We start from the raw sequence: 11,567 nt of genomic DNA, 5'->3' as shown, positions 1-11,567 counted from the left end.
CATAGGAAACTCTCAAAAGAAGTAACCTACAGTGAGGCTGTTGATGGTATCTGTTGATCATGGTTTGGCGGGGGGAAATGCATTCATTTTCTGTCTTCTCTCCCTCTTTCTCTCTTTATTTTTTTTCTTCCTTCCTTCCTTGTTTTTTTTTTTTTTTTTTAAACCTGTCTTCTATTTCTGGCAGACAGCCTATGTAATTGTACCTTTCTTCTGGGTATTATTTGCCAAGCAGGTGTGAAGTGCAGTGCAATATAATTTAGTAAAACCTAATTTTAGGTATTAAATTTGTGCTTCTCTCTGTGTGTCTCCAGCAGAATCCTCGCACAGCTGTCAAGTCATGTGAAAGAACCCAGGCCAACAGAGCATATGACCATGAAGGACCAAAGAAGTCAATTTTCTAACGTCTCATAGTTGACTTAATGTGTTTTTTACTTAAAGGTTTAGATTAGGAAGGAATAAGTAAATGCATTCTTATAATTACTGAACAGGGTAAGGTTTTCTTTTGCCTCGTTCGGAGCAGATGCAAAAGCCATTTTGTCATATTGCAACACAAGGTCTACAGACCATCTGGAGAATCTATTAAAATGGAAAGGATTCAGTACAATTTGGATTACATGCTTTTAATAAAGATATGAGAGAATCCATCTGATCTTTACTATCTTCATCATCTGTAAGTTTTTTATATGTAAATATTTCTTTCTTGAAACAAGAATAAATTATTAGAGACTGCAAACACTGCCAAGTAAAACTATTTTTTAAAGAAAACCATAAAAATTTCCTTCCAAAACTCTACTTACAAAATCAAGGAAATTAAAAAAATAACTTTCATATTGAATTGATATTTTTTAGGAGGTATATTGGAGAAGGCAATGGCAGCCCACCTCAGCACTCTTGCCTAGAAAATCTCATGGACAGAGGAGCCTGGTGGGCTGCAGTCCATGGGGTCGCTAAGAGTCGGACATGACTGAGAGACTTCACTTTCACTTTTCACTTTCATGCATCGGAGAAGGAAATGGCAACCCACTCCAGCGTTCTTGCCTGGAGAATTCCAGGGACGGGGGAGCCTGGTGGGCTGCCGTCTGTGGGGTCACATGGAGTCGGACACGACTGAAGCGACTTAGCAGCAGCAGCAGCAGGAGGAATCAGGAAGACGTCCCCTAAAAATGTTTTGAATGACCTGATATTCTTAACCAAAAAGAGAAGAATTTGAGTGAAAAAGAAAAAAGAATTCTGAAAAGAAGAAAGAAAAGAGAATGAATGACTTTTCTAAAATGTTTACTGTAAGTAGTGACTGTATAATTACTTGAGGTACAAATATCATAGACCATCTCCTTACCATGGGGGTAGGTCATATTTCCTGGCCATTCAGCAGTTTTCTGTATTAGATTCTCCTGTGTGCTTACCTTATGTTAACTCCTTTATTCTTTCTTACAATGTGATGTGGGTGGTATAGATATTAACCCCATTTCACAGATAAGCAAACTGAGTGAGAAGAGTTGAAGGAACTTACGAGGTCAAGGTCATACAACTGGGAAGTGATTGAGCCAGGATATAACTAATTCAGTTGATCTGTTTCCAGAACTTGTATCATCACCTGTTACACTGGACTCTTGCGTGGGGAAGAAGACCGTAGGCAAAATGTGTCCATTCCTTGGGCTCCATTTCCCTCATTGAAAAACTGCAGTGGATTGTATGAGCTTGTGAAAACAGGGGAGTGATCCGAGGAGAAAATCAAAAATGATGAGCACTTTGGACAACACAGCTAATGATGAAAGATGAAAATAATTAGAATGACTGAGCCTTTTAGAAGCAAGGAATGTTTCTACTTGTGTTCATGGAATACCAATAGTAGCAGTCATAGTAGCAGTAGACAGTGGTGCCCATCTTTACTTTCTTTCTGCAGAGAAATTTTGTTTATGTTTCAGCAAGAAAAATATTTTTGCCTAAAGCCTGTGACTTTTTCAAATTTGCAACAGAAAACTGCATATCATCTTTTTCTTGAAAAGTTATGAGGGTGCGAGAAAAAATCATGACTTCGCTGTTTACCACCCATAAAAGCTTAGCTGAGATTTTTAATTTCTTGGAGCCTGCATTTTCTTGTCTGCATAAGAAATAGTAGTACATACTTACACGGTTGATGAGGATATTAAATGAGTTATGCCCATAGGGGTGCTTAGCATTCTGTCCAGCAACTACTTACTATTTAACACACAATCATTATTATGATTACCATTACTACTAATTCCTGTGGTCAGTGATGAATTCTTTGACATGAGTTTCAGTCCTCTAATGTTGATGTGTTAAAGCCTGGTCATAGGACACAGATACCTGTTTTTTGTGTTTTTTTTTTTAAACAAGGGTAGAAATAGAAACAGCAAAAGCATTTTGTGATGTGAATTCACCTTGGCCATCTACCCTTGAAATTTTATATCAGTTCTTATTGTTAATTAAGAATGACTCCATTGGAAAGCTAAAAATTCCATAGGAAGCCTATGGAATCTTATATCGTCATGAAACTTTAAGCCAAATAGAAACACACACATCATTAGATGTTACTGTAGCCATTTAAGACTGAGACATAAGTAAGTAAAGATGGTTTTACCTGATCATTGTGTGGAGATATAATCCTATATTTATTGTAAAATTAGAGATCTTGAAAATGTTTCCATACTGTCTCCCGTCCTGTGTACCAGTGACTCTATGCAAACCAAACACACCAACAAATGTTACACAGACATGCTATTGGCTTTTGCTTTCACTCTCACTAGTTAAGAAAAGATTTGGAAAGATCAGGTTAGCAGCACGAGCAGAGGGTGAAATATATAACAAATTGAATGACTTCCATACATTACTTATTTCTAGTATTTTAAATATCATAAAACATGGTATTTCCTCCTGCATTAAGTTGCTATGGATAAAATTTTAAATTAATTTTTCTTTTTTGCCAGAGACACAGAATGCTGAAACCCAGTTATGTTATTCCCTGAGTATGAGATTTAATTTGCCTGAATAACTCAAGTCCATCTACAGAAGTTTGGTACTTTGTAGGGTTTTGTGTTTTTTTGTAGTTTTTGATTCAAAATTCACTCTCTTTGAGATTCAAAAAAAGTTTTTTTTTAATTTTATTTGCTTGTCTTATCAAATACTGAGCTTGCTCAAACTGGGTTTATGGTATATCTCACTACAAGGTAAGCCCTGTGAAGGCAGGGATTTTGTCAAGCTGTTTACAGCTGACATAGAAATAAAAACACATGTTGGCAGGCAGTACTTACTTGTCCAATGAATAAGTCAAAGTTTCTCAACCTTGGCAACTACTGACATTTTGTTTGATTCTTTGTTGCAGGCAGCTGTCTTCTGCATTGAAGGATGTTGAACAACATCCTTGGCCTCTACTCTCTAGATGCCAGGAGGTGCCAGTAGCAACTCCCCTCCCTAGCTGTGACAACTTCAAATGTCTCCAATTATTGCTAAATGTCTCCTGGGGGAGGGAAAGGCCCACAATGCCCTTTATCAAAACTACTGCAGTAATGAATTGTTTTGACATGTCAAAGGAAATCTTCATAACTATAGGTTCCTAGATGAAAACAAAAGAAGAATTTGGAAGCTATTTGATTTGTATAATCAATACTGACTGCTAAGTTGCTTCAGTCATGTCCAATTCTGCAACCCTATGGACTGCAGCCCTTCAGGTTCCTCTGTCCATGGGATTTTCCAGACAAGAATACTGGAGTGGGTTGCCATGCCCTCCTCCAAGGAATCTTCCTGACCCAGGGATCACACCTGGGTCTCATGTCTCCTGCACTGGCAGATGAGTTCTTTAATCTAGTGCCACCTGGAAAGTCCTAATATAATCAATATAAGCCACTAAAATGGATAATTTATTCTCCACCAAGTTAACAGGATTGTTGAATCATTTCAAGAGATTTGTTACAGTAAAAGGGAAATTATTTTTCACCATCAAGGGGCAGAGGAGAAGGGGTCACTCTCAGTCACTGACAGTAACACTGTGGCAGTCTTTTATCATCTCTCCTATTGCTCCCAATCCAGTTCTTTAAGGAACCTAATGTTATTTCCATATCTGAATGTAGAGGTTCTAGCCCCAAAGTTTACAAAGTATTTAACATTGTAAATAGGATATGGAACTCAGGGTTATTTTGGTGATGCAGCTGTTGGCAGCTCATCCATTTCTGAAACGTGAGAAGCATCCTCTGACAATATGCAATTGTCTAAGCGACTGCATTGCCATTTGCCATGATTCTGGTGTTTGGAGGACTTGGAAAATTTGCCACCATATTAGCAAGGAGGAATGTTGGGTGTGAAGAGAGGCCCGGGGGAATAGGCTCAGTGATCACACTTCATCTTCGCCAAGTTCTCAGCTCAAATGAAATGCAAGTGGGTGGTATTTTAAATAAATCAATCTCTGTCTAAAGAGATATACATGTTTACATGATTTTCTAACCTGGATATATTACCCATAAAAGAGGGGATGGCGGTGATGCTAGATGAGGTATTTAAAGCACTTAGCTTGGTGGCTGGCATGTAGTGAGAACTGCGTTGGTATAAGCTATTATGATAATTATCATCATTATTAAACATATGCAGGAGGTGTTACACCTCATAAGCTACTTGACTATGATGGAAAGAGCAATGATGCAAGGACAATGAAGTCATACAGGATGGAATCTTGGTTCAGCTACTTCCTAGCTGTGCACACTAGTGTGCACTCAATCAGCATAATTAACCCTGTATTGTATTAGTAGTAACAACAGACTTCAATATCTAAATTGCTTGCAACTCTTAATGCCTTTCTTGCTCAAATCCATGCCCATCAAGGTCCAACTGCAGCTCTGCTCTACATCAATCTTATGCCAAGACCCAGCTTGTGAGAATAGCCTCCTTGCAATGAATACATCAGATTCATCATGGTAGAAGGAAATTAAAAACATGGCAAGTCATGAAGGGGTTCTTACAATTTCTGCTTAGAAAGGCAATCATAACTTCTGCCCACAATCATCGGCCAACACAAGTAACATGGCAACTCCCGAGTCCAAAAGGGCAAGGATACACAGTGGAGGAATACTGCAGAGAGTACCAAGATGGTGCCACCAACGACCACCCTCTTAAGTGGGCCTCGGGAGGCCTCATCTTTGTTTCTGCAACAGTGTTACCAGTTGGAAATGAAACTAATACACTTGGAGATATTATGATGTGCCAGACTCTGCTCAAGATTTACCTACAAAATCTCATAGAGTCCTCAAAACAACCAGTTAAGTTGACATTGTTGGCTCCATTTGACAGATTTTTAAAAACCAGAGGTCTTGAGGAGGTTAAGTAACCTCACACACAAAATCATATACAAAAATTGTAGGACCCAAGCTGAATATCTGCAGTTGCATAACCACTTATTTTTGAAATAACTTGTTTCTAATTGTTTTAGACTCTATCTGCATGTAGGAAGAGCAGTAGGAACAAAACTGGCTGGCTGCAGATGGTGCAACTAGCCCTTTGGAGTTCTGACTCATTAGCTTTCTAGTTTTTCTCCAACAAAATCCATGGGTAGGGGGTCACTACCCTGGCCACTCTTCTTTACCCAGTTTTGGTCTGCTGCCTCCCTTTCTCAGACTCCAAGCTATTCATTTCCATCTTTCTCCTCAACTCCTGAAAATTAATTACTCTTTCTCCTTCTTTCCCCCACCCCAACTCCAAACCTTTTTGGCAAATCTTTGTAGTAAACAGATGGGCTCTCTGTGTTGCTGGGAGACCACTTGATACATGGAACCCAGTCCAAACGGAGTGAGAAGGAAGGTGACATATCACCTACCGGGTGGAAAGCCTCAGAGTGCTAAAGACTCCTCCTATTTTAACTGAAAAAAAATTTTGGACCCCCAGGGATCTCACTAAGGATCTAACCCATCGCCCATGGCAGTGAAAGGGCAGAGTCTTAACCACCGGGCTATCAGGCAAGTCTCCTTTTCTATTTTGAATTAAACTCTGGCTTCGTTCTCCACACTCCCCTCATGGGTCTCAATTTCCTCATCTCTAAAATGAGAACAATAGTAGTTACTACTGCTAACTACTACAGATAGTATCTATTACTACTAAACCATGGGGGTTTTGTGAATATTTAATAAAATAATGTTTATCAAGCCTATAACATAACTTCTGAAAGAACTCAACTGTTTTGTTGTTGTTGTTATTGTTGGCCGGCTCAGCACACTAAGGGAGGAAGAGTGTATGAGGTGAGATGGGGAGCACTCAGTCCTATTTATGATGGATTTGGGGAGCTTAATTTGAGGACTGTATTTTAGGCAGATGATCTCAGTTGAAACAGCATTGAGTTTTACAGAAACTTGAATTCCAATCCCTGTTTAGCATCTCATGAGCTATGTTACCTTGTATAATTCAGCCTGACGAAATCTATTTTTTTTTCTTTTTTCTTTTTTTCCACTTCAAAATTACAGGCGTAGTAATTTGCTCCAGACCTGACACAGTGGCCACGGGATTACCTGCCCGGCATACTGCCCCATATTGTTACGATTCATGCATTTCCAGTCTCCCCGCCAGCCCCCTTCGCCTTGACCTGGCCCCGCGCTTATACCTGAGAGAATGGGCAGTATTCACCCTGTTCTTACATCTCTCCCACCACCTGGCACTGCTGGGCCACGCGAACATTCCATGAAGGCTCCGGGGCATGACCAGGTCAGCGGTCTGTCTCTGGTGTCCAGAAGTTTCCAGAACGCACACACCTCTTCACTTACGGTGTGGGTTGCCTGCTTCTTACCTGGAACCCAGGTCTTCAGGCGGGGGACCATCCTGCTGAGGATGCCAGCCGGCTTCCTCCAAACCTACAGCCCCAAAGTTGCCCCGGAGCCTGAGGGTCCAGGGCGCGCCCGCGGCGACGCGACTCCAAGGTCGCGGTTTGGCCTCGCCCACCCTGTCGCCCTCGCCCCCGCAGCCGGCCAATCGCAGCGCCCCCCGGGCCGCGGGGCGGGCTCCCCTCCCCGCCTCCGCCGCGCCCCGCCTCCGCCGCGCCCCCGCGCCCCCTCCCCGCCGGCCCCTCCCACCCTCGCCGGCCGTGCACGCCGCGCCCGCACGCGCAGGCTTCCAGAACCCAGCCTCTGCGCGCCCGCTCGGGGCACTCCGCTCTCCACCGCCTCGCTCCCCGCGCCCTTTCCGCAAAGGTGCTTCTGGCCCTGGGCCCCGGGGCCGAGGACGGCGGTGGCCCTCGAACTTCATTTTCAAAGGCGCCTCTGGGTGAGAAGCCGGAGCGAGGCGAACTATGGATCCCGTGAGCCAGGTAGGACTGACTGGGCAGCGCGGGGGATGCCGCGCGACCCCCGGGGTCTGGATGCCGCGTCCCCCAGCCCCGTCCTCATGCTCTCTCTCGCTCTTTCTCTCTCTGTCTCGCCTTCTTGGTCCACAGCTGGCCTCAGCAGGTACCTTCCGGGCGCTGAAGGAGCCCCTTGCCTTCCTGCGAGCCCTAGAACTGGTGAGTAGCGGGCTGTGTGCGGGGAGGAACCCGCAGGTGAGGAGAGGTCGGGTGGGTGCTCTCGGTTCGGTTCGGTTCTGCTCCAACCCTGGGAGGCCAGCCGCTTCCTTCAATCCTCCCCACTCCTCAGGTGCCGTTCCAGGATGGCGGGGACAGGATGGAGGGATCCGGCTTGGAGGCGGGAGCGTGGACGAATTTTTGCAGGCGCTTAGACGAGGTGTCGTCTCTCACACGCGCAGCGGCTGAGGAGAGAAGCCTCCTGGGGAGACCCGGAGGAGCGCAGATGCAGGCGCTGCCGTTGGGCTCTGGCTGCTCACCTGCATTTTGCCGGGCTGAGGGCGTGAGAGGAGGGACCTAGGGCTGAGCAAAGTACCAGAGAGGGCTTGGTCAAGCTGGGAAAGTTGGTGAGCGCGGCAGCAGCTCTCCGCCCCGCCTGGGATACTGGAAGCGCTGTAATCCACGCTCCAGCGAGAGGGAAGCTGAGAAGCTATGAAAGATAGTAGCGTCGAAAGCAGGACTTCCTCCTGTCTCAGAGTTTCTCTACTCTATCCGCTCTCGAGGGCTTTTCTGATTTCTCGTAGAACCTCCCAGCCTTCTCTGGAGCTTTCTTCAGCGCCTGGGTTTTAGGAAGTTGTATTGCTCGCATGTTCTGTCCCCTTAAAAAATAACTTGATAGTTCTAGGGCAGCTTATCTATTGGCCGAGGAGTAAGGCGCAGAAAATCTACCCAAGGGGCCACAGAGCTTTGTTAGTGTTGGCGGCTTGGATGATCGTTATTCAGAGTGAAATCTGCGGGTCACACATTCTCTTGCTAGGAGCTCTGAAAGGCAAGCGAGTCTATCTGAACAGAAAGTTCAAAGCCCGTCATGTAGTATTAATCACAGGCCCTATCACTGAGGAGCGAGGAAGTTATGTAAGAGCGTGTTCTGTCCTCCCAGATCTTAGCTCCAAGGGCCAGTATCCGGGTTTGGCAACACAACAGTGTTACATGCTTACATGGTTGATCAGGGTAATCACATCTGCCTTGTTTGTAAACCTGCATTAAAATGCATGAATCTATCAACTGGACGTAGCATCAGGACAGCATTTGGAAGGCTTGAATAGTGGTTCAAGGAAGGCTTTTCTCAAACGGTTTTCCTCACAGCCAGGTTAAAGCACGCAGGACTCACAGTCCAGGCAGCTTTCAGTTGACGTTCTCAGACTTCTGTCCACACTCATTCATTTAGCCATTCAACAAACATTCTCTGCCGAAGAGTGGGTGTTTTGCTTAGTGTAAAGGTTGCATTGTCAAGCCATTGTCTCTCAAAACAAAATTCAAACACCTGCCATCATTTCTGACACACTCTCTCAGGGTTTCACACTGTCACTGTCACCCCACCTGAAACATTAGTTTGTATTCCCTTCAGTCCTGTTACAATGTTATTTCATGTCACTCCCCAGGCACACCCTCAGTGAGTATATTTCAAAGTGTGAATGGTTTTGTTTTCTTTGCAGATTTCTGGAAATCACATAAAAATATTGGAAAGATGGGTGCCCAGAAATCTGCATTTTTTTTTAGCAACTTCCTAGGTTCTTCTTAGGCACATTAAAGTTAGAGGACCACCACCTAAGGTATACAGGGCCCCCCCAAAACTCCAAAGCATCTGTTTTCTTACTGCTTCTTTTATTTTTGTTCATTCTGTATGGAGTCCCATCACAGCCAAGCCAAATACAAATGTTGGTCTTTCAACCTCAGCTTAAATACTACCTTCTCAGTGAAGATTTCTCTCATAATTGCTTTTTTCCCTCTCCTCTACCCCAAACTGAATGATTCACATCATTCTTTGGGCTTCCATTACATCTTATTCATTCATTTATTCATAAGAATTTATCATACTGTCTTATAGTTATCTTTTCTTGATGTGTGCATAAGAGATATATTAACTTAATTTTTTAAATTGAAGTATAGTTGATCTTCTTGGCCTCTAACTCTTTATGGAAGGAGGAATTTTGCTTGTTAATCAATGATTAGCTCTCATTTGTGCTAGAGAACCTGAATAAGGGACCAGTAAAACCTTGAAAGGTCATATAATTTAGTTGATTGCCACCTTTTGAATGAGCTAAGGTTCACAAATGAGAGCAGAGAGATAGAAGGTGTGAGAAGGTGTATAAAGGTGGAGAAAGGGAAATATCTCTTCTGTGCATGCCATGACTGAAGAGTCACTCTTAAGTCTTTGTTCCCTGTGGAAAATGGTGACAATGAGAGAGAGTTCTAGCTTCAGAAGAAAATTTGTTCTGTTTGTCTCAGTGTTCCCCACAGGTGCCTTTGTATGTGATAAGCAAAAAGTGTAAATTGAGCATGACAGAGCACTAAAAACGTCCCTGTTCCTCCTGTTCTGTGGGGGAGCAGCTTCTCTGTGGGAGAAGCTGGTAGTCTTCAATGTATTTGAACAACAGTCCTTTCGGTTTTCAATATTTGTGCTGTAAAATAAAAGTGTATGTAAAGATCTGTGTTCAAGCCTATTTAATATAGCGTCCTTTGTAGGGGAAAGACCAAAACAGTTAGTAAATTTGTTAATAGGATAATCACTAACACATGATTCATGCATGCTGTGGAATATTATACTGCCATTGTAAAGGTGGATTCAATTAATATGTGTTGACGTGGAGGGCAGCGTGTGCAATTGTGTTTGATAAAATTATTAAGTGCAGAAAAATGAGTTTCATTCTTATTATTTGGTGAAATTGCTATTTGGAAAAAAAAGTGGCTTTCAATTTTCCTTCTTTTAATCAATACATGGAAAATGTATTCACTCAGATTTCAGACTAATGGATAGCATGTAATTTTTTTGTAAATATAAAAAAAAAACAAAACATAACTTTGTGAATATGTGTGTGTGTTTGTGTAATTTGTATAAGCATGACATTGATATTTTTCACCCAAAGGGTGTAATTTGAGGTTCAGTGAGGAGAGGAGAGTGTCAAGGAAAGCTGTGTTCTGTGGAAAGAATCATAATATATCCCTTGTTCACAGTTGTGTACATGAGTAATTTAAAAAATAATTCATATTTGAAATGACTTCCTATGGATTGACCGTGTGAAGCAATATTACTTCTAAAGACGTCTTCCACTTTGAGATGTATTGCCTTGGAGGGAAGCATGAACTTTATTGATGTGTCCTTTGCTTAGGAAGGGCTCATGGATATAGTAGATTTGAAGTTTAAAAACATAAAAGTTAAACATTCAAGGAAGAAGCTTTAGCCAATTTCAAAGACCTTGAGGCAAAACTTCCAAATCCTTAATCTCTACTTCAGTGAGGTCAAGGGCATTTTCAGTATCTTTTGGGTCAAAACCAAAACTCAGGACATAGCACTGACTCTGATGGTCTGTTTCATGTACTCTCCGATGATTAAAAAAAAATTTTTTTTAAGGTCCAGAAGAATCTCTTAAGCCATAATTTGAAGATAGTAAAAAAAATTTTAATTTAATTTACCTCATTTCTCAGACTTACTAAGTTGGTGTGAAATCCTGCCTTCCACTTATCACTCTTATTTTGCTACATCAATTCTTTGCCAGGAGAACTTTAGCCTGCTTTTTTTCCTTTTAAAACATTTTTGTTAATGCATTCTTTCTTCTTTTTACCATTTGCAAGGTTCTGTATTTGCAGCTGTAGATTTCTGTGTGATGGCAGGTGAGGGACCCCAGCAGGTCCAGGACTAGAATTGGTGCAGATGTAAGAGCATCCAAGGTACTTAAGCTCCCCCAAACAGTACTTGATGACTGGCAGGTCCAGACTTCGCCCCTTTAGAGTTAGCAGCTGGTTCAACTTGTTTGATTCCTCTAATTTGTAATCTTTTACGTCCATCCCCCATTTTGCTATATCATTTCTGCTACAACCCCTGGATTCCATATCTCCATTCTGCCTTCCCAAAGCAGGCCAGCTAATCCAGAGATACAATATGTCTGATGTAAAAGGTATACAGTGCCTTGATTTAAATGGAAGCACCTGCTCTCTGAATCATCATTCCTGAATCTAAATTCTGATCTGTTTTCCTAACATCGTACTGCTTGCTTGATATGAATAGCATTTCTGATCATGT

At 42.5% G+C, this 11,567-nt stretch overlaps 1 protein-coding gene across 1 annotated transcript in view; it reads left to right on the top strand.

Annotated features, from left to right (window-relative positions):
• The first annotated feature begins 7,270 nt into the window (after positions 1-7,270).
• Positions 7,271-11,567, top strand: part of SYNPR (synaptoporin) — a 286,268-nt gene continuing 281,971 nt past the window's right edge. The window contains exons 1-2 of the mRNA XM_065935294.1: positions 7,271-7,297; positions 7,424-7,489. Of these exons, the coding sequence (XP_065791366.1) occupies positions 7,280-7,297; positions 7,424-7,489 (84 nt within the window). The 5' untranslated portion in view covers positions 7,271-7,279. The remainder of the gene's footprint in view (positions 7,298-7,423; positions 7,490-11,567) is intronic.

The sequence above is a fragment of the Muntiacus reevesi genome, chromosome 4 (genome assembly GCF_963930625.1).
Source record: "Muntiacus reevesi chromosome 4, mMunRee1.1, whole genome shotgun sequence".
Lineage (NCBI taxonomy): Eukaryota > Metazoa > Chordata > Mammalia > Artiodactyla > Cervidae > Muntiacus > Muntiacus reevesi.
This window is presented reverse-complemented; position numbering and strand designations above follow the sequence as displayed.